Source organism: Paralichthys olivaceus, chromosome 2 (assembly GCF_024713975.1).
Source record: "Paralichthys olivaceus isolate ysfri-2021 chromosome 2, ASM2471397v2, whole genome shotgun sequence".
Classification (NCBI taxonomy): domain Eukaryota; kingdom Metazoa; phylum Chordata; class Actinopteri; order Pleuronectiformes; family Paralichthyidae; genus Paralichthys; species Paralichthys olivaceus.
This window is the reverse complement of record NC_091094.1, coordinates 9,879,359-9,902,416: the sequence shown is the minus strand read 5'-3', so window position 1 is coordinate 9,902,416 and position 23,058 is coordinate 9,879,359. Positions and strand designations below refer to the sequence as shown.

At 40.2% G+C, this 23,058-nt stretch overlaps 4 protein-coding genes across 6 annotated transcripts; 1 reads left to right on the top strand and 3 right to left on the bottom strand.

Annotated features, from left to right (window-relative positions):
- Window positions 1-133: 133 nt before the first annotated feature.
- On the bottom strand, window positions 134-3,285 carry LOC109635419 (proline-rich protein 13-like). Its single transcript, XM_020096570.2, has 4 exons — window positions 3,176-3,285; window positions 2,467-2,506; window positions 1,798-2,357; window positions 134-1,126 (listed from the first exon to the last, which is right to left on the bottom strand). Exons 2-4 carry the CDS (start codon window positions 2,480-2,482, stop codon window positions 1,082-1,084), a joined length of 621 nt encoding a protein of 206 aa, XP_019952129.2. The 5' UTR covers window positions 2,483-2,506; window positions 3,176-3,285; the 3' UTR covers window positions 134-1,081.
- Window positions 3,286-3,732: 447 nt separating this feature from the next.
- On the bottom strand, window positions 3,733-8,950 carry LOC109635434 (bone morphogenetic protein receptor type-2). Its single transcript, XM_020096590.2, has 11 exons — window positions 8,793-8,950; window positions 7,823-8,032; window positions 7,439-7,600; window positions 7,014-7,112; window positions 6,570-6,670; window positions 6,260-6,481; window positions 5,675-5,789; window positions 5,261-5,433; window positions 5,003-5,159; window positions 4,427-4,563; window positions 3,733-4,330 (listed from the first exon to the last, which is right to left on the bottom strand). Exons 1-11 carry the CDS (start codon window positions 8,824-8,826, stop codon window positions 4,205-4,207), a joined length of 1,536 nt encoding a protein of 511 aa, XP_019952149.1. The 5' UTR covers window positions 8,827-8,950; the 3' UTR covers window positions 3,733-4,204.
- A 625-nt stretch (window positions 8,951-9,575) lies between these two features.
- LOC109635529 (cell division cycle-associated protein 7-like) lies at window positions 9,576-14,081 on the top strand. Of its 2 annotated transcripts, XM_020096756.2 has the most exons (9): window positions 9,576-9,709; window positions 9,782-9,862; window positions 10,621-10,977; window positions 11,517-11,612; window positions 11,695-11,847; window positions 12,211-12,354; window positions 12,573-12,722; window positions 13,508-13,644; window positions 13,908-14,081. In XM_020096756.2, exons 1-9 carry the CDS (start codon window positions 9,707-9,709, stop codon window positions 13,951-13,953), a joined length of 1,167 nt encoding a protein of 388 aa, XP_019952315.2. In that variant the 5' UTR covers window positions 9,576-9,706; the 3' UTR covers window positions 13,954-14,081. The 2 variants fall into 2 exon arrangements, with proteins under 2 accessions (XP_019952315.2, XP_019952314.2); XM_020096755.2 differs by lacking the exon at window positions 9,576-9,709 and having other exon boundaries at window positions 9,716-9,862.
- Window positions 14,082-14,127: 46 nt separating this feature from the next.
- On the bottom strand, window positions 14,128-22,489 carry sp1 (sp1 transcription factor). 2 transcript variants are annotated; one of them, XM_020096753.2, is made up of 6 exons: window positions 22,356-22,489; window positions 21,654-21,727; window positions 18,967-20,368; window positions 17,423-17,564; window positions 16,980-17,173; window positions 14,128-16,015 (listed from the first exon to the last, which is right to left on the bottom strand). In XM_020096753.2, exons 1-6 carry the CDS (start codon window positions 22,360-22,362, stop codon window positions 15,708-15,710), a joined length of 2,127 nt encoding a protein of 708 aa, XP_019952312.1. In that variant the 5' UTR covers window positions 22,363-22,489; the 3' UTR covers window positions 14,128-15,707. The 2 variants fall into 2 exon arrangements, with proteins under 2 accessions (XP_019952312.1, XP_019952313.1); XM_020096754.2 differs by having other exon boundaries at window positions 16,980-17,170.
- Window positions 22,490-23,058: the final 569 nt, after the last annotated feature.

Genomic DNA, 23,058 nt, shown 5'->3' with positions numbered 1-23,058 from the left:
CGAGTACACACACATACAAAACCATCCATTACATCATAGATGAACCGTTTCATAAACACTTACCACACATTGTTTCCTATTGCTTCAATAGTTTCACCTTGTTTCAACAAAAAAATTACACATTAGCCATTAATAACTCCAAACTCAAGTTTATTTAGGTTCAGCTACATAATCCAACCAATCATTGTGCAACATATAAATATAAATAACAATACAAGCATTTAGACAAGTCATGACAAGGAAAAACATGCAGCAATCCATAATAATGACGACAGCATTCGATGTAGGCACTTTGACTTGTAACAGTCGGACAGACATAGCTGTTTCTATGAAGATGGTAAAAGTTGTTGCTTAATGTTGCTTTAACAACTTTGATGTGTCCCAGTATAAGTCAATGACACTGTGATGTGAGCCAGCAAGACAAATACCAGGAACCTGAAACTAAAAGTAGTATAATGGAATCTAACCTCATTACTTATATTATTTACACCTGTGCTTTTCTTACTGTGACATGAAGAAAAGGATCACGGTGCACAAAGTACTGGCCTGGTTTACATATTGTTTTCTATTGTTTTTATTGTTTCATCTTAACAAAATAACATAGTTGCAGCAAAGAATAACTCAAAACCTGGTTTAGTTTCAGCTACGTAACCAAACCAACTAGTGTAACAGATTTCATGCAAATGTAACAGTGAAGATTAACAGTTTTAGCTCCATGTGTCACTTTTCTGCTGTGAAACATCAAAAAGTCTTTGGTGAAATTCAGAAAAAACCTTTATCATCTGCACCTCTTTGTTGATCTTAATGAGAAAACTAAAGATTTTGTTTTAAATATTGAAAGACGTATCCATAGCTGCAATCCCTCCTCAGAATATTTCAGTATGTTTGCATAGCAGCAAGTACTTTTACTTAAAGAAACTGTAACAACAGAATGTTTGACAGAGAACACAACAAAAAGACGTGTGTTATAAAAAGCCCATACTAGACATGACAAAAAGTAATTCCCATAAATCAGAATAAGAAATAAGAAATTATAAGGCCGTCAGAATTTCTGTGGAGGCTGTGTCTCGAAATGTTGACCTCAGTCTGAGTCGCTGCTGCTGCTGCTGCTGCTGCTGCTGGAGGACTGTGGAGAAAAAGAGAAAATTATACTTTTTTAACTTAATTCACATCACCTACGTAACTGTCACTGATCAGGCTCAACTACATTCAACTCAAACAGGGATTCCATCTCTGTTGTTCAGAAAATTAGTAAAATGCATCCACCTTATTAACCCGCTACCCCTCCTCCTACTGAACGAGAGAGTGCAGGGGCAGAGGGCTTATTTAGTTGAATTTGCAAGTCTAGTCTGCCTGACTCACTGATTATTTATTTGAAATAGATTTGTGCCTGTTAGAATCCATGTTCTCCACCATCAATCTAAAATAGATGTCTTGATAAATCTATACTGTGTTCCCTTGCAGAAAGATTTGTAACTATGCCTTTTCCTCTCAGTTTTGTCCTCCTACTGTTTTGTCTTGGATGTTTAGTGTTCACCAAAATGCCAACTATGCAATACTGTATTTTGCCTTTATACCCAATAAAGTATGATTACCTTACTGATCAAAATAATAAGCAGCAATGTGTAGTCACAGAAGGGCAAGAGGATCATACACTACTGATTGTAGTATTCCTTAATAATAATAATACAATGTTATATTTCCTCTTGCTTATAATGTTTGGTGAAATTAAGGTTTAAGCCTTTGTGCACCTGCAAGAGGAGTCATTTTAAACCTCTAAACTAAACAGAATCTCACCTTGCCGTAGAGTCCATGCTTGTGCCACTTATGTGCTTTCTTCATCTTCTTCCTCATCTTTTTGTTGGCTTTGTGTCCGACTGCCCCCACTACCATTGCTGTCAATCCTCCAGCTAATGCTCCAGTCATGTGATTCCTCCCTCCATGATGATAGCCATGGGGGTAGCCATGGTGGTAGCCTTTGTGGTAGCCTTTGTGGGGTCCCCATTTTGGAGAGTGTGGGTATGGACCTGGGTGACAACCTGCAGTAGGGACCACTGGATATCCACCTGGAGCCATAGGATAAGAATGAGTTCCTGGAGGTCCATAAGCATGAGATCCTGGAGGTCCATAAGGATGAGGACCTAGAGGTGCGTTTGGTACTACAGCTCGGCCCATAACAGCTGGATTCATAATGGCTGGGTTCATAACACCTGGGCTCATAACAGCTGGGTACTGGTATGGTGGGTACGCAGGGTTTGGAGGCTGAGGGAAGACTCCTGGAGGAGGTCCGGCAGGATACGAAGGGTTGTAGCCAGGAGGGAAGGCAGGATTTGATGAGCACATTGGAGGGGGAGGTCCTGGTACACATAAAAGCAAACACAATTTATTCTTCAAAACATCTATATTGTAAAATTGGTATAAAGCAAAGTATAACATAGTGTATGCTGCTTATGTGAGTAATCCTACCTTGATTTGGCCACATGGTTATGTTTTTTCTTCAGGAAACCTGGAAAACAATTAAATGTAATGAATATTTAGTAAAATCAATCAGTCAAATTGTATTTGTATAGCCCATATTCATGAATCACATGTTTCCCACATGTTGCTTAACAATCAGGACGAACAGAAGTGCAATGGATGTTGTGTGTAGCAGAGCACAAAAATACAACATTCACGGGAAAAGACTGACATATATGGAGAGGTGTTTGAATGTATGGATCAAATTAAATCACATGTAAAAACTTTTGATACTTAAACTATATTTGTCAATCTTGTAACTTAGTAAGAGTTCAAGTAAGTGTCCGTTGTGACAGGCTATTTTTAATTTAAGTAAAAGTTCTGAATGCTTGTTCTTTTGATAGATACAGGAAATGTTATTTATAGCTTTAGGATTCAACGGTCAACCATAGGTCTGCTACAGGTAAGAAAAAAATACAATTTATAAAACTTTAAAGCAACTAACAAATAACCCAAATCACAAAATATACTTCCTGCTCAAACTATGTGGTAATTTTCAACCATTTGTGACAGGCCATGACGTCACAACATCCAAAATGTCAACAACCACCAGTCTGTACCTGTGAACACTTCTGACATCTGGAGTCTTAGGTTGTTTTGTTCTGCACACGTTACGTTTAATTAGAATTCCCTTCAACATCTGGATTCAGTGTCTTACCTCAGGAACTCTCCTCTGGTCTGTGCGAGTTTGTTCAGGAACTCAGCTTCGTCCGAATGTGACTTCTGACACTTCCGCATTTAACTGCGAGAGGATATAGTAGGAAGCCACGCCCACTATTGATGGCTACGTAATGGCAACATTCCTGTATCATCTAGTTTCAATGACACGCGCGCGCACACACACGCACACACACACCTGAATACAAATCATTGTTAACCCCTGTGAGTCAGAGTCACACATGTTTCCATTCCAGTATGAACCAACACTTAGTCCTATGACATATTATTTTCTGTTGCCTTAATATGTTGCCTGGGATAACTCAACTTTTAGTTTAAGGTTTCTTAATTGGGAAAACGGAAAACGGATGGAAAGCAAATCTAACAAAGACCATACTTATCAGTGTTCTGCTGTGGCAAGTCAAATTGTCTTCTGTTAAAAGGGTCTAGTTACCTCAAGTTTAACTATATGATTTTTATCATAATTATTAAAATGTGTAAAATACAATAATCTATCACAGTTAGATAATTATAATAATAATAATAATAATAATAATGATAATAATAATCTTTATTCGTGTAGCAAGTTAAAATAAAAAAATTGAAGGCAAACAATAAGAAACTGTTTAAAAAAAACAATGAGAAACAATTAAAAACTATTTGAAGATCATACAGCATTACATACAGAAATAAAAACATGTTACAGATGAGGAAATAGTAATATGATAAAATGATTAAAATAGATTACAAAATGGGAACTAGGTGAGAGTACAAATGTAAAAATTTAAAACAGAACAAGGAAGAGATAATATGAGGCACAGAATACCAAGCTACATGCTGAGGTTATGGAAACACATTTCATTTTCTCCCATAAGTGATGTTTCTTTCTCAATAATCACAACAATATGGATTTTTTTTTTATAATGTACCTGGATTAAGATGTAGTAATGTTCAAGTTAATGGGTTTTACCTGTAGAATTCTACCTGATTAAAACCTCTGCAAAGAGAACAGTGCAACAGCAAGTCCGAGTCATGAGCTGCTTTCAGAGACATAAGACTGGAGAGAGACTAATCTGTCCACGACACACTGAGCTGTCAGCCGAGCGTCCGGGTCAAAATCCCAACAGTCTGTCAGGAGCTCCTGCAGTGCAGATCCCTGAAAGTGTGAAGAAGTAAAGTCAATACATCCATAGAACCAGCTCACTGCAGAGCCAATATAATAACCCCACGTCTAAGTAAGAAGCTCCTGTACCTGTGGCAGCAGCTCCCAGTGTTCAGGAATGGAGGGTCTCTTGTCCAGGTTTAACACAAACATGATGAGGCTCCTCAGCGTTACATTGGCTCCCAGCTCAGATTCATACGGCAACAGATGTGGTGGAACAATACTGCCTGTAGATGGAGACATTTGTCTGTCAAGGATATAACAAATTGATGCACTTGGATTCTGCAGTTCCTTTGGAAGTGATAGTTATTATAAGTGATGTTCTTGAGCTTTACAAGAGACCTTAGTTAATGCCTGTGGAGGAAGCTTTGGGACCACCTTCACCTGGACCAGAGGATCCATCAGTGCAGGTGAGAGCTGTTAGCTGATTCATGCTCTGGTACAGAAGGCAGCAGCTGAGCTTCGTCAAGGAGACACACAAGGACTGAGACAGACACTGCGACACTGAACTAGCCTGTGCTAATTGATCCTCTGGTCAATGTGAAGGTGCTCTCCCAGCTACCTCCACAATGCACATACCACCTCTTTGAAAACACTGAATGTTGGGTAGAAATACTCTGTTACTGATGGGTTTCCAGGATTATTTGTGACTGACATGAAGTTTACCTTCAGATAAATCTGAGCAGCGCATCCAGATCTCCCACAGCAGCAGTCCCAAAGCATAGATGTCCGTCTGCATGAGACACCACCTTCTGCTCAGGTTTACAGAGCCCTCCAGGATCTCAGGGGCCATGTAGCGCAGTGTGCCCAACTGACGATAACCCTGAAGATGGACAAAAATGTGAGAATCCAGATTTCTTCTGTGAGCTGACAGTTCCCTTATTCCATATCATTATTATTAGAATAGAAAGTTCCGGCCCCGACCTGTGTCGTTCTCATCTTGTGTGTGGTGTGGCTCCGCTGCCAGCTGTGATGTCCTGAACATGAACGCAGGATGGCGGAGCATCCAAAATCACACAGGGCACAGGTTCCATCTGCTTTCACAAGCACGTTGGAGCTGCTGAGGTCTCTGTGAGCCACAGGAGGTTTGTGCACGTCTGCGAGAGAAGAAACATATGTGTTGATTAAAATATACAGATTTAATTTGAAAATGTAACTGTAGTGGGTTTTACTGATACAGAAACAAACACTGGACATGAAAACCAATGTAACATACTGTATATTGTACTCGTCACTAGGTGCAATGGTCAGCACCCTTTTTATATTACACCCACGCTGTCTACGTAGGTTAATTCACAGACACGCACATTCGTTTCGAAGAAATATCTTGGCCAGTACCATATCTGCGAAGGTCAGAGTGGAGATAGGAAAGTCCCTGCGATAAGGACTGGCACAACTTCAGTGACAGCATCCAGCTGGTGGTGTGTTTACACAGAAAGGAATGAAGAGAACCCTGAAATCAAAGAGACGACAAAGGGACGTTCAGTTATTAATTCTGGACACTTTGGCCTCAGGTGAACAGCCAAGTTACAGTGTGAATGTAGACCAATCTGTGCATTTTATATATATTTATATGTCGTCAATCAACTTGAATGTTAAATGTGAAACAGACCAAATCTGAGCTACCTAGAAATAAATAACATTAATACTCATCAGGTTTTTTTAAATGTACTACTTGAAATGTATCTATTTTCTAAAAGGGAAATAAAATTACTTACATTAAATGTTTTTAAATGGTATTCAGATTTTAACACTAAGCATTCAAGGTTAAGTATTCATTTTGTATCAAAACTCATAAAATGACCTTTCTCTGATTCCTTACAATTAAACTGCTTTCTCTGTTCCCTTTTCCTTGAATAACTTTTGTTCTTTGGGAAAATGCACAGTTAATAATTTTTTCATTTATGAATAGTTGCCCCTCACATATTCAGCAAACTGCAGAACGATGTGCAAACTGCTATCATCCGCCTTCCTCCCAGTGCCCAGGAAGTGGAGAATCGCAGCATGCTTCATCAGTGGCAGCTCATACACCTCCTTCTCTGTGGAAAATGTTTGTCTCCAACCTGCAGGGAAAACTTTCACAGCCACCGTGGATCCTCTGTATTTCCCCTGCCAGACAGTAGCAAAATAGCCACGGCCCAGAATCTGAAAATGCCATGAAGAAATTGGTAAAAGAGAAAATATAGCACCTATACTGAGTATCCTAAGATATGAATCCACTCAGTAGATTTACCTGCTGTAGTTCAATGTCTGCTACATCAATCTCAGAGGTTTTTGCTGTTTGGCAGGAACACGACGGGGACACACAACAATCAACAGCTTGTAGTTTCCTCTCTAAAATAATGAAAGAAGTTATAGAAGTTATCGTAAAACTACGTAACAAGACGAGGATGTGATTGAAGAGTAACAAAGAAAAGACGCAGGTAAGAGGGAGTATCATAACAGAGATAAACCTCAAGGTCAGTCCAGCCAAGAGAATGAAACAATTCCATGGTCAAACAAGGACATCATGAGAACTGAATCTGAGCTTAAAAGATGTGGACAGAATGTTTTTACGTGCTTTACAAATACAGTTATTACTTTTATATCATGTGATTGATCCTGTGACTAGAACTGGTCTTCAGACACCAAACTCATGTTCAAGTTAAAATAATGAAGGTGTTTGTTTCTATCGTACGTTTGTCTTTGAAGAGGTTTCTCCACTTGGCGGCAACGATCATGAGGACGAGGACGAGCGAAATACTAATCAGAATCAAAACAACCTTCATGACATCATCTGGAAAGAAAACAAAAAGCATGAGTTAATATTTTCTGATGAATAACATCGATTGTAATTCAGTCAGTTTCCCAATTAAATGTTCAAATATGTAAGAGGTAATTATTTCTATTCATATTAAGTCAATATAGCTTGATAAAAATAATATGAATGGAAACACTGGATTAACTTTAGTTTAAAAAAATGTAGTATAATCGTCCCTATATCAGACTTTCAAAATAAAAGATTGGCCTGTTAGGAAATATATTATTTAATCAGAATAGTTTATCCTTACGTGGGTTGCAAGTGATAATATATGACTGATAGCAAATGTATTCTTGTCATACCTGCAAAATGAGAGTAGGTGAGTCGAGGCTGTTCTGAATGTGTCCAAGTTAAATTGCTGTTGCAGAGGTCTGTGTTACACACACATTTAATGAGGCTACTGTTAAACCGTGTTTGTGTCTTGCAGGTTGCATCTGGGCAAGACTTTTCAGCCACGTCACAAGCTGCAACACAAAAATCAGGTACAGATATCACATGATTAAATGAAACAACCTATATTTAGTATGTGTTACATAATACACATAACAACCAATGACCAATATATGTAAAGAATGTCGATGACTCTTTCTTTGATGGTACAACAATAATCCAGCATGTGGTCCAGTCCAGTTCAAAGACACTGGTCCAGTTCACCTCCTGAGTTTTAAGACTTTAAGACTTCTTACCGAGAAGGTCGACCACCGGCTGGCCGTTAATAACCAGGAAGTATCCCACGCAGCAGTGGGTGTTCTCACAGTCCTGCACCGACCCACTCACATTACCAGCAGTCACGTATTTGTGATTTTGTTGAGTGTTATAAGCTTTGCTGTTCACATGGAAAACACACTGTCTCTTCTGCAGTGAAAACTGGCTGGAAATGCAAATGAAGATGAATTCTGGAAAGAGGAAGAAAGACAAACAGCTGCTGTATTTGTGGTTTAACATCTGGTTGTAACAGTATATAGTTTGTTATCTGGGTTTTGCAAAAAATCAAATTTATTTGGTGGTGGTTTTATAATCAAGGGAGTTTAGGGGAAACAATCATTATATTGTTACAATTATTATCATTGTATGCTGTCTATTTGTCACACACACACACACGCACTGACACACACACTAGTTAACTGTGTGAAACTTTCAATGGAGACTGACACTGAAAATTCCTAAAAAATAATTTCCGTCAATACCCATTCAAATAATCTGAACCACTGAAAAAACTGTTTCATACAAATAATGCCACTGAAAGTGCTCTATTAAAGAAATAAAACATAACATCAAATAAAAATGAAAAGCATAAAATACATAAAGCATGTAGAGGTACATGAGACAATAAAAGTGATTATAAGAATCAGCAGGTAAGATAAAAGATATTAAGTGATAAATTAACAAGAGTAGAGGGGTTTTTAAAGGCAAAAGGATACTAAAATATTTCTATAAAAAAACTGAAATATTTACCATCATTTAAAAGTTCTGAGTTTTGTGATGTTGCTGATGATTAAGTTTAGGAGTCACAGCAGTCACACTCTTCTAGATGCCATTTCACTATTACATCATACAGCACAATACATCACAATACATCACAATCAAACAATTAGAATTCATTAATCAAAAAACTAAAACTCCAAATTAAGCATATTTAAAATAGAGTTCACTCACCACCAGCCAAAACCAGCCACCACTGCAGCATCATCGTCCCTCTGAGACCCGGGCGGCCGAACAGGGAGGGTCCTGGGAATGTGATAGGAGTTTCCCACGTTTCCCAGCATCACTCCCACTGCCACACACCTGCGTGTGCTGAACTGTGGGTCAAACAACAGTCTGTGGGAATATTCTGCATTTACCATGATGGTCTCCTGTTGTTTACATTTATTTTGCCATGGATTTCTGTTTAGATATGTGCTATACAAATAACATTATTATTAACTTGAATTAAGTTAATAATAATAATTACTAACTTCATAATAATTGTAAATTAAGAAGGTTTGATGATTTTTATTGTGATAGGAGCTACTTATTTCAGGAATGATATTAGAAAAAACAAGTTAAAATTAGGTGGCCAATCTCAGTAAACCAGTAAAATCTAACTAAAGTGACAGTGAAGAGATACTAAATCAATGTTATCATTTAAATTACAGCTTTTTGAGCCATATTTATAAACATTATGTGAAAAGATTATGTTTAGTTAAAATTAAATTTCGTTTAAATATAATCAAAATCATTTAAACTTGTAAAACTAGCAAATAAAGTCTCATGTTTAACGATGAGTAAATCTTATGGCCACATTTGTGTTATTTTTCCTGGTGATGATAATTTGCTCTTCAATCCTCGAGTTTCCAAAACTAAAACTTTAACATCTAAAAAATAAAACGTGTTTTATTTTGTGCTTCACGTGGATTCAGTGATCCAGCTCAGCCCTGGAGGGCGGGGTTTATATCGACGCAGACTGATGCGTTTTCCTGACGCACAAAAAAAGCGCGTCCACTTTTCAATCAGATTAATTGGACCGGTACCTGCGTGTGGGCGGGGACAAAACTCAAAGTTAGCGCCAGTCTGCATCCGCCTGGAATAAAATGGTAAAGTGATTTATTTATACAAATGTTCCAGTGCAGAGATGTTAACTTCAGCTTGTTGACATGTGTCCTCAGGCTGGAGTCTTACCTGCTGTCTTTGTGGAGGACTCAGACAGTGATGGGACTTTTCATGGCTTCTCTGACTGTGAACTCAAGGTACGTTTGTTTTATGCGTCAGTCGAGGCCCTCGAGTCCCCAGATACAACAACAATGAGACTTGTATTCAAGTTAAATGGAAGTTTAGTGTAATGATGAAAGACAAAAATTGCTTGAATGCAACTGAGGGAGTTTGTCTTTTACCCTGTCTATGGTTTGTTTGATTGTTTGTTAGAAAGATTCTTCAATAAATGAAGGATGTATTATATGGGTCAGAGAAGAACCCACTAAATGTGAGTGCTCATACAGGAATTTGATGGAACATGAGATGGAACTTTCTTTTGTGACATTTCCCAGGGAATAACTGGAATATTCAGGGGACTCATTTAAAAAGTGTCTGTGATTAATTGATCATGAATCTGTTGGGTCTTGTTGGAGGTATATATGCTCCACTGATGATCAGTCATGCTGTAAAAACTATACTAAACGTTAAGAGATGTGCCAACAGCCTAATCTGAGTAGACATGGGGCTGGACGACATGGCCAAAAATCATATCAACATAAAAACGCTCCTATCAGTCAAAATGATCACATTATTGTTTCTTTTTGTTTAAAGCTCCTGAGTGCAAGTTGTGTTTTTAAACTCTTCTTTATGAGCAGAGAATGACAACAGCGAAACAATTTACAAATCTGGGGTGGATCCATTATTTGTTACACCTCCTCACAATGAATATTGTGATATATACTGAACCTTTGTTGTATTGCTGTTGAAGAAAATGATATTGCAATAAGTAACAACCTCTATTTTTATCCTCCAGAATCTCAGCATTGAAGATGAAGCCCAGCTTAACCTTTCACCCAAGAAGCAGAAAGCCACATCTAAACCATCTGCCGGGGCCCAGGCCTTCAGGCTGAGGGTGGCCCTCCGCTCCACTCCCTCCACCCAGCAGTCCACGGAGGATGAGGAGGAGGTAGAAGAAGAGGAAGAAAAGAGGGGGAAGAAGAAGAGGGCAGGAAGAACCGGTCAGGCGTGGAAGAAGAGACATGTTAAATTTGAAGATGAGGAGACGGCAGTGGCTCGGCCGAAGAGTGAGGAGGCTGGATGTGATTCAGGAGAAGTGTCGAATGCTTTCCTGGCGAAGAGAGAGCAGAACATCAAGGCCAACAAAGCAATGGTGAACCAGAAACACAGAACTACATACAGTACTGCAGTATTTGGAAGATGTCACATTGATCTGACAGTGTATTTGTATTGTAATGAATACTCAGGTCTCCCATGACTACATTTCAGACTCATTGTACATTCATTACATTTCACCCCACAGAGACATCTATTACTCATTCAGTCCTTTTTCTTGAGAACTTTTTTTCTTTCACTTTGAGTCAGGAACCTCGTGAATAAACAGATGAGTCATCTATAAGGGTTAGTGATTCATGACCTCACTTGCATTTTAACCTTTTGACATAGAATTACTCAACAATTACCAACAATAGTTCCTGGCATCAGATAAACAGTCAGTCTGACAGCAGCCTGAGCAGACGGACAACAACCCATGAATATGTAAAGATTGCTGTGGAGAGTTCAGGAAGAGTTCAGGAAATTGTGATATTGGTGTCATGCAAAAATACTTTTAGTGTGAATGTTGTCCTTCTACAGTGACTCGTGTTGTTTGTCCTCTGCTGTGTCTTCAATGCTGGTGATGTCTTCTAACAGCTGGCTCAGCTGATGGCAGACCTGCAGAAAATGCCAGGAGCTGGAGGTTTTCTGACGAAACAAGCCGGCAAACAGAAGACAAAAGAGAGAAGCTCTGTGAGTAGAACCAGGTCAAATCCTTTTCTTTCTCTTCGTATTCAATGTACGCGTAGTTATTCTTATCTGACCTTACCTGCAGCGTCCACCGCGCTCTGGTGCAGCTGGACCGGAGTCCAGGAGGAACCCGGATCGGGCGTCCCGCAGACAGACCCGCTCAATGGGGGGGGCTGAGGATCCTTTAGCCCCTAAGGAGGAAGAAATTGAGCTCAGCTTGGAGGAGGAGCTGCTGGAGGTCAGTTCTGTCATTTATCAAGAATCAGGTACAAATCTTTTTTGGAGGATGAGGAACCCCTACTGCACATTGCGTCAAAGTTGAAACAGGTTCTTTTATGATAAAATAAATAAAAATTAAGTTTTATTTTTCACATGATCTTATCGCTCCATCTCGACTTGTGAACATTTAGGTTGCAAAATTGTGCAAATAACACTTAATCGCATTCTGCAGATTTGTGACTGTCCTGGGAACAACGGTATTCACAAAAACATGGGATGAGTAAAAACTGGGGTCTTTTATATTTGTATGTGTTGATTGTATCTTGTTAGTTTCTGTGTAAAACTTCAAGTTAAACAAAAAAAACATAATTATTTGTTCCAGGTACGCCGAGCACCACAGCGGCGTGGCGCCCCGCGGCCCAACCAGTCCAAACCTCATCTCGTCCGTCCTGTGGAGGATATCACAGAGGATGAGCTCCTGCTGGTCGCAGACAACATGACCGAGAAAGTTTACAACAGCGTCTCAGTGAGTTCACACTCTCCCTGCAGTGTTATATGTTGTAGTGATACAATATATTGGCATCTGTTCACTTAAGGTTAAGGTAAGTCCCTGTGGCAGCTGCTAGGTGGCACTCTCTCCCTTACTGAAGCCAAACAGTCCTGTTCCTCTATTTAGAGGAGGATGAGTCTGTAGCAGCGCCTGTCAACCACTTCTGTCGTCAATGACTCTCTTTGTATTTTCAGGGCTCCACGTGTCATCAGTGCCGTCAGAAAACTATTGACACCAAGACGTGTTGTCGTAATGACGGCTGTCGGGGGATCCAGGGTCAGTTCTGTGGGCCGTGCCTGAGGAACAGATATGGAGAGGACGTCAAGAAGGCGCTGCTGGATCCGGTCAGGCTCACACACCAGCACTCACGCTACACATGTGCATGTGTCATTGTTTTTATATTTACAGTTAACACCTGTTAGGATTTTCTCAGTTCATTAACAAAGCGACGTGGAGAGATTTTAGGGGCCCAGGTTCCAGATGGTTTTTATATCAAGGTCAGATGTGATCACTTACAATAAAGTCTAATCTCAGTACACTTCCTCTTTTCATTCACTTTGAAACGTCTCAGGGGATCATTAAACTGTTTATCCAAAGTTATTAAGCAAATGAAGTTACCAAATTCAGTTTTATTAAAAACTTCATTAACGTATGTCGTAAATATCTTATCATACCATCTGTTGGCAGAAATAAAATTGTTTACTTTGGCTCTGGAGACAGAAGCGAGGAAGCTCACAAACCTTTCAGTTATAAAATATTGCTTGATTTTTAATTGGTAAATCACTCTGCCTCTCATTTGAGTGAATGAATGATGACACAAACTCTCTGAGCATATACAAGTACAAGTCCTCTTCACCAATCCTATACAGGAAACCCTTCGTCAAGGTTCATTAATGCCACCATCTTTCTGGAGGTACTACCAAACTGAAAGTTGTCTTTTATGGTCACTGTGCAACTCCTTGTGGTCATTGTGTCTCTTTGAGTCAGTTTTGTATTTGATGACTTTTTAAATGAGCTTTTTAACTTTCCCTCCATCCAGAGTCAGTAATCTATCTAACCAATGTGAAAAAAGTGTAGAAAGACCTTTTTTTTCTGTATTGATTTGAACGATTTGATCTTTTTTCTCCAGGAGTGGAAGTGCCCCCCCTGTCGAGGCATTTGCAACTGCAGCTTCTGCCGTCAGCGTGACGGTCGCTGTCCAACAGGCATCCTGTTCCCACTCGCTCAATATCACGGCTTCTCTGACGTCCACTCCTACCTCAGCAGGTAGAGTCCCGCACGACTTTAATTGATCATTTAAGGTGTTCAGATTGCAGCAGGAATATAGAATCCAAATCCTTGCTATTTAAAATACAGTATATGTCTAGGTGTAATAAAGTTGGACCACTTTGTCCTTGCAGAAGGGACAAACTCTCATTCACTCCTGGGATTTGAATTTTTGAATGTGCTGTATCAAAAGCCTGGTTATAACTGAAGGTTTAAAACCTGGCAAAACATCTGACTGACATTTGTTATTTCTCTCCTTACAGCCTCCGCAACAAGCTGAAGAGTGAGGATGACGACGTAGAGACGTGATCCCAACACAACAAAACTGTTCCAATTGTTTTTATCTCTGCGTTAAGTTTTGAGTCTTTGTCCAAGTTCTAGCAAAACAAAGACAACACTTGATTTTAAATGAATAAAGTATATTTTGGTAAACTGACTGCCAACTGGTCTCAGTCTGACAAATGACATAGAAATGAATCAAAATAAATTCATAGTTTTAATCCAGCAGGCATTTGCAGTAGTTGTATACACACAATATAAAATCCCTTATTTAAAACGGGGCAACAAAAGAAGTAAGAGCACTTGTCTGATGAACATAGTTGATTTCAAGGGATAGTTTTAAACAGTCTAGAAAAGTTACACATTTGTTAAGTCAAATCAAGCAGAATCTTGAAGCAAGAAATGGAAAAGATGATGCAACCAATTGGTCAACTTAATATATTTTGCAACTTATTTATTTGAACAACAACAAAAGGGATGTGTGTCCGAGGTTTGCCTCAAGCTGGATCTTTTCCAGTTCCACAACTTCAACATGCATACCAAGAGTAAAAATTATTAGAACGTTTGTGGACTAAAGAAAGATTTCCTAGTTTTTCCTTTTATAAAACGCATATGAACCTTTGGTTTTGAGCTTAACAATGTTTATGCTGTCTGGACATAACTACCAAATAATTAACTATGACCAGAAATCCCTAAACAAGAAATGGTTATTCACAGAAAGGAAAACAAACTGACGTGTCAGATGATGAGTAGACCACAGAAAAAAAGAGAAGTACTGGGAAGATCTGGACTGTATAGAACACATCATTCTATGACAGAAAGGCTCTCAAGTTTACACATTTCATCTACACAAATATATATATATAAAAGTAATAACATAAGATTAAGATTGATTGTGCATGAGGTTCATACAACTGAAAGGCATTCTCTTGCAATCATGTAAGATGATCCCACCTATGCTAATGAGTTCTGCAGCCTTTATATTACCAAAAACAAAAAAATTATATATTTATATATATGTACACATAAAAAAAATCCAAATGTTTTTGCAATGATAAACATATCAAAGCATGATGGCTTAAATTTGTGTACCTACACAAGAGGTTTAAGAGTTACTCAGGATTTCAGTGCCCTGACACATCCACATCCTCACACTCATTAGTGCTTCTGGCTCTGACCTGGTCCTGACCACGTGTTCCCATCTTCTTCTCAACAATCCACCCTAAAACACTTGGCATATTATTCCTATGGTACTGGGGTGGCTGGTTTGTGAACACATCCAGCTCTCCCAAAAAACAGAAGTCCGACAGGCAAATATTCGCTGCTCTAGATCATTAAAACTTCTGTTTTAAGGGGAAGGGAAACATTAAGCATTATGGGCTGATTAGGGACAATCTGCCTGAGGTGTAGCAGCTCAGTTTGAGAGCGCAGTAAACACCTGAAGAGAGACAAGTGGTGAATCTCACAGCCCAGGACACAAGTGTGAGGGTGTGGCTTGTTTTATTCCAATCCCACGATCGAGTTGGATTGGGTCTTTGCAGGGGACAAATGTTAGTGTAGTGCTAACATTTCAATTCATCTCATCAACCTCTGACCCTTAAATGCGACAGGTATCTAACCACATGATGGAAATACGTATTCCTGCCTCAGTTTTTAAATAGTGTCTGTTGTGTTGCATCTGAAGCCTTTGAAAGGATTTGCATGAACAGTCAGATGTGCCCTTTTCAACCCCAAGTGTCTGAAAGCATCATCATTGAGGCCATCGTCCTGCTCCCCCACCGTGATTAGAAGCTGTTGCCATTAATCTGGTGGAGGTCCACCTGCATCATGTTGATCCCGCTGCTGGCCAACCGAGCTATGCTCTCCGCAGATAAGGTTTCCATGGTGACAATGGTGTGCTGGTCATTTGCCGACACTGCTCCGGTGCCAGCTTCTGTTCCCGCTGCAGGGGAAGCGGCGTCTGCCGAGACCGAGGTGTTGCTGGTGGTGGCGACGACTGCTTTCTTGTTCAGATGGGTCTTGATGTGCTTTGAGAGGTGATCGCTGCGCATGAAGCGTTTGGGACACTCCGTGCAAACAAACTTTTTCTCACCTGAAAAGGAGCGAATAACAAAAGTCAGTTGTAAAAATAAGTTCTGTGCTCACATTGTAGCTTAGAGGCAACCTCACTGCATGTCTAGATAACATTACATTTAACTCTGGTAGCAACACACTCTATATGGAACATCACGTTAACCCTGCAATTACCTACTAGAGTCGACACAACAAAATGCCTAAAGCTAAATGGTTAAAAGTGTGGCTTTATTTCACGTGAAACTATCCTCACACGGGAACACATTAAAGAGACAAACTCAACAAATTTAATGGAGCACCTGGCGACACAAGGGATGTTTGACTGTTTGCATGACCCCACGCTGAGCACATCAGTCAGCAATGTGGGCCCTGGCCCCGGCAGTGGGGAAACAACTTATAACGAGTTTGGAACTGAGAGTATTAAGCACTGAAACTGTTATGTAGTTTAATTATAGTAGTTGGGTTACGTTTTGTTTATTGTGTGAATTTGTCATGTAAATTTGTGAAGAGTTTTGCACTTATTTATATTTGTGTATTTAAAATTTGTGTAGTTTATACAGTTTTAACCTACAATTTCACTGAACAATAAAAAAGCTGTTCTTATCGTTATTTTGAAAAAATAAATATTGGTTCCGTCACTGTTTACGCACCTGTAACCTGTTAATAGGTTCAGTGTGTAAGATTTAGGTGAAAGGGATATATTGGCAGAAACTGAATATAAAATAATTCTTGAGATGTTGTCACTAGTGTATAATCATCTAAATTGTATGAATTGTTGTTTTCTTTACCTTAGAATGGGCCCTTTATATTTAAATACTTTATATTTACATCAGGAGGCTGTCTTGAAATGGAAGATGAGGTGAGGGGTATTCAGCTGCAACGTGCAACTCCACCACTAGATGTCACTACATTCTATACACTTGTTCAGTTGCAGCCACACCAGAAATATCTAAAAACACATTAAAACTAAATCCTCATCGTACCCGTGTGCGTTCTCTTGTGACGCTGAAGCTCATCTGAACGTGTGAAACGTTTGCCGCAGAAAGACCAGCTGCAGACGAATGGACGTTCTCCTGTGTGCCAGCGGAGGTGGGCCCTCAGATGGGACGTCTTGCCGTAGATCTTCCCGCAGCCACTGATGTGACAAATGTGCTGCTTCTTTTTAGTTGGGTCGCTGCTTGGTGTAAAATCATACATCAAAGTTAGAGACTGTCACCTTTCTCTATAATGAAGCCAAGTGCAATCAAATAAGGTGAAATGAAAATGCTGTATTTTTCTGGTAAATAATATCAAATGGAAAATCTTTTTGAAATCATTTTAAAAAGTAAGGCTTTATTTTTGTATCTCTAAAACTAATTTTCTTTCAAGTATTGAAAGTAATAAGAAAGCAAATGACACTTATTAATAATATGGTTGTGTGACATACCGTCCTTCTCCATCCTTGCAGAAGGGGCAGGTACAGGCTTCTCTTCTGTTACGTCTTCCTTGAGGTGGCGGGCTTATATCCTCATCATCCATAGCTGTGCTATCATCCAAACTGTCTCCACCTGCCTGTAACGCCTGTTCTCCTACAGTGATGGGAATATCAAGGTGCAAGATAATTATCACAATGGTCTGAGAATATTTAAGCATTATACATGTTTTATTTATAATGTTCAAAACACAATCCATCTAGTGTTCCGCAAGGAAAATCCAGACCTCAGCTTGCTTGTATTTAAGAACCTATTTAAATGTGAAAACACTCAAATGCTTAATAAACCTTCAATTAGTGGCCGTTTATTAGCAGAACTAGCAAAACTAAACATTTCCTAGCCTCAATTGTACATTGCCTGGAGTTTGCAACTTAAGGATCTTGGCCACTAAGTTATTTCTGGTAACTTATTACTTTCAAACACTTACTCATTATTGGGTATTAATATATTTTTTCAACATTGCTCAAGAGTAAACTGAACAATACTCCAAGGTGTTCATAAAGGATATGAAACTAAATACAAAATAATTAAAAACATAACATTAAAAAACAAGATTTGACTAGCACCATAACTACTGGGAAGATGTACTGTTTGAATGTTAGTAATGCATGAATATGCAGTCCAATTTCAAATAGCCTGAGCCCTCAGGACTTAAAATACTGTGCTTGAGTAAATGTCAGTTTGTGAGCAGTTAGTAAAACTTCAGCCCAACCAAAGCTAGATACATACATCATTTAATAGTAAGGATACAAGACCAAATTATTCCTAGTAAAAAATTTAATTTCACAAAAACTTTGACTAGAAATGTGATGGAAATGAAATTAAGACGGGTTTGGACAGGATACAGGCGCCTAAAAGACAAGGGAGGGGGGTTGGCTTTACTTTACTCAGAACTGTATTGTGACCAACATCTGAAGAGAGATTCAAACATGAACACATGCAGTGCAATGAAACATTTAGGGAAAGTCCAGACCAGCTGAACTGGTTGAACCAGTATCTTGAACACAAATAGTTCACACAAAGAGCAAGAGAGATCCAAACCAGAGATTCAAGATAGCTTGAATTTCAGAAGAAAATGTCTGGGGAAAATACACCTCAAGGGAAGACTACTTAATATATTTATTCAGCCCAACTGCCTGACTGCCACATCAGTCTACTGCAGTACACACTGTGTACTACAATAGATGAACCAAACCCTCTCATCTAAACTGAGAAAAACTGACCACAATTTAAGATTGATCTGTTATATTGATCAAAGCCAAAATAATTTCTAAAAAAAGAACAATAAAGCAGAAAGTCAGATAACATGTAAACCACACACAAGGCAACTGGTTTCCTTTGACGCCTAACCCTGACTGTACTACTGTATATGAATGACACTATATTGTAAAATAGCTGACTTCTCTAAATATTATGCAAACATTTTGAAGATATTAAATATAATATAAGTTTAATTTTTTTTTTTACACCAAATATAAATAATTTCTGGTTGACTGACCTGCTGTGCTGGCGATGGTGATGGGAACACCCTGCAGCTGGTGCATCTGCAGCCCAGAGCCGGCGAGTGTGTTGAGATTTATGGTCTGGATGCCTGGGATCTGCACTGTGTTGACGGACACTCCTCCAGCTGCACCAGCTGCCTGAGTGTGACCAAGTTGAGGGAGAGACTGCATTGGAGCCAGTGTGATCTGCGCTCCTGCCGGACTCTGGATCTGAATGGTCTGCCAGCTCACCTGGCCGTTTGGGCCCACGGTGCGCAGGAGGATGGGGCCTGTGTTTGGCATAATTTGAAGATTTTGAAGCCCTTCTTGGCTGAGCGTTGGAGCCGCAAATACCTGACCGCCTGCTGTCGTGATAGCACCAGCCTGGATGGTCTGGAGGGGGGTTCCACCTTGGATAAGATGCTGAGGCTGGAGAAGGATCTGCTGAGGCTGCTGCCCATCTCTGTTGTCTGGTTGTATCGGGACACCCAGAGAAGATGCCGTGTTATGCTGGTACGTCCCTGTCACTGCTCCATTGCTGTTCTGTGTTTGAGTCATTCCATAAGACGAGGTGACAGTAGGTGCACTTGTCATGTAACTGGCACCACTGTTGGAAGACACAGGCTGTTGCGACTGCTGTTGTATAAGCTGGCTTCCCCCTGTATCCCCCCCACCATTAGCATCTACCCCTGTACCACTCGCTCCAGTACTGACAGGTAACAAAGTGATGTTTCCATTCAGTGACACAGGCATATTTGCCAGAAACTGGGGCTGGTTTTGTAACACGCCATTACCTAAGCTAATATTTTGTATGGGGATGGCTCCCTGTAGGAGGCTGGGCATTGTTATAATGTTTCCTGCTGCACCAGCTCTGTTGGATGTGGTTATGATCTGCTGGCCATTGGGAGAGGACACTATCTGAAACTGTTGCCCATGTCCAGCTGCAGCAGATACTGCTGAGTCCTGCTGAGTGTGTGCGAACTGCAGGGCCTGGCCATCTGCAGTCTGAAACTGGGGAATAACTTGGTACTGGATGTTGGGCATCATACCAGATATGGTGGTGAGCACCTGCTGACCCTGCATTGATGGAGCCTGCGCAAGTACATATTGCTGTGGCTGCTGCTGCTGCTGTCCCTGAGTGCTTACAGCAGCCACTGATGGCGACAGCACCTGTCTGCTCTTACAATCTGTCATAACTACTGAAGTGTCAGTGACCGTGTTGGTGCCTGAGGATGCTTGCACGCTGAGAGGGACAACCTGCCAGCCGTTGGCACCGGAGGTGAAAACACCCTGGTTTAGGTCCAGCTGTTGCTGCTGGTTCTGTTGTTGCTGGTCTGTGGGCGAATCATTCTCTCCTGGGGTGTCAATTCGACTGCATGTGGCTGCCAACAAGGCCAGAGGAGATGGTTGCTGTGAGTCCTAGAAAATAAATGAAAAGAAAAGAGAAGTTAAAAAAAGAGTTAAAAAAATTAAAATACAATGTTCCTTTACTTCAGGTGATTAGGCTGAAAAAAAACAACCCCCTAAAAATGTATTTGTGATTGAAATGTGATTTCTGCAGTGGAGATATATATATATATGCCATGTTCTTTCTACCAGACTCCACCCCTAGCCTGAGTGTTGTGGACATTTCCTTGTTGTTGTGAATGTGTCTGACCCAGATAATCTCCTGCTGTGGACTTCACATGTGAAAGGCAAACTCTGGAGGAAGTCCAAACCCAATTTTCGATAGATTTTCAATTTTTTGGAAACAGCTCATTATACATGTTAATGTTGTAGTTGGGACCAAACGTATGTTAAATAATTCACTCATATTCTAGTTTACACTTACCAAAGTGGTTCAAAACTGTTTACTAAAGAATGTAAAGATACTTATATAGACATGTTAACTTTACCCTATGAAATATGTAAACTTAAAAAATGTTTTACAACAAACTGCTCAATAAAATGTGACTTGGATAAATCAGGTCAGATAATCATGGAATTTATGAAACAATTAAAAGCAAGGACATTGTTACACTAACATAGACATGAATGAACCTGCAGCTGATGAAACTAGGAGAAGACTAACAAGGGATTTTAAGAATTAATTTGTTTTGAGTTGAGATGTCCTGAAAAAATTAGCCCAGGACATATTACAATAATTTGGAAAAATTGCAAGCCATGTTGAGAGTGTGTTATAATACAAAGCTCCCGAATCCTATTAGTAATAATGTTATTAATAACAACAAAGCCTGTATTTCCATCAGGAGCTTCATTCACAGTAAGAGGGGCCGGAGCGTGGAGTCCAGGGGGCGGCCGGGTGGGAGAGTATGGGAGGGAGGGATCACATTTTTCCCGGAGCAGCGGCGGGCTCGGCTTCCCCTCCCCCCTAACCCACCCATCTCCCTCCCACACTTTATTTTGCCCTATAAACTGACACACTCCTCTAGCCACCCCCTCCACAGCCAGCCAAATGGGCCGAGCGAGCCGCACACTTCGTGCCGGGGTTTGACGGGAACACCCCGTGTGGGCGAAATTTACCTGCCCATTCCCCACCCCGGTGACATGTGCTCCGGCGAGAAAAATCAACAACCCCATCCCATCACACAGAGCCAATCGAACGGCATTAAATGGCAGGTTCAGTGAGTGTGACTGCGGAGGATAACAACATGGATCATCTGATTTGGCAATAAAAACAACAAAACGAGAGCAGGGAACCTACTTGAGAGTTTGTGTTTCGCTTTTGACTGAAGCCTCCACCGCTCCCCACAGCGGCCATTTCCCCCTGCTGCTGATCTGCGGAAGAAGAGTTTGTAAGATCAGTTCTCAGAGAAGTGAATCTGAAGTAACAGACCGTGACACCGAGTTAATGTTGCATCAAGGAGGGGACCCCCCCTCCCGCAGTACAAGCATGGTGAACATAAGCCTCGGTGGAATAACCAAACTTCCTTGTAGTTAACGCGAAGAAGCCCCGCAAGGAAATCCATGCCACAAGTGCTCGAAGGGCCAGCTAGCCTGTTAGCTAAGCTAGCGTGAAGTCACCACAACAAGTAGCACTGGAGAAAAGTGCTAAGTACTAGCTAAAGAGTTTCACCTGCGCCATTAAATGCAACCAGTTAGCTAGCTGAGGGAAATGAGACGGAGTTAAAGTGAGGTGTAAACAGGCTGTGTCACCTCCGGGCAGAAGTTAGAGTTAATGTTAGCCTGCTCCCCTCGGTTGGCTAAATGTTGTTAGCTAAGAACCGACAATTAGCAGTTAAGTAGCTGGTACTTTAAAACTGCTTCGGACGCTAGCTAGAAAACGTGAAAACGTCGTATTCACGACAGTGGGAGAAAGTTAATGCGCTAAACTTTGATTTGACCTCGAAGAGTAAAGTTCTGGTTTAGTTCGCAGCGCGGCGCCGACTTTAAAAAGTTCACTTACTGCTCATAATTTGAAGACGGGAGGAGTTTCTCTGCGCTTTTCTCGGTTGACAACTTTTCGCGACTTCACACTAACTTGACTGACCGCCCGCTATGAAGGAGACAAACACGGGGCGTGCGATTTATGCACCCGCGCAGCCCGCCAACTCCGCTCCGCACGAACCTGCGTTTTTCATTGCAATAACACTGTAAACGTAGATATCATAAGATTTACAGATTTAATATTCAATCACCCGTTAAGTTTCAACCACAGAGGATATTCCTCACCAACAAGTTTGACATTGTAATTGTTTATAATGTCACTTTGTAAGGATGCAGTGAATCAGGTCATGAGTGAAAAATAAAATGACTTGCTTTACATTCACACTAAAGAGAATCAAACTAAATCCATTTGGCTTCGATTCAACATTTCTAAACTAGTCACGTTGAAGTTAATAAAAGAAAACAACAGAATGTGTCAGACTCAAGAGTTCGAGACTGTGTTATCAACACAAACTATTCTATCAAAGTAGATTGTAAATAAATCAAAGCTGGCATTTCATTTATTAGAATGAATTGATTATAATGATTTCCCCAAATGTCATGTTTTGTCCAGCAGTCAAAAACAATCGTTTTAAATTGTTGTAATAGTTAAAATGTGTTTTTATCATGTTAATGTTTAGACTTCAACACATTTTGCAAGTCAAACTCCAACAGGTAGATCA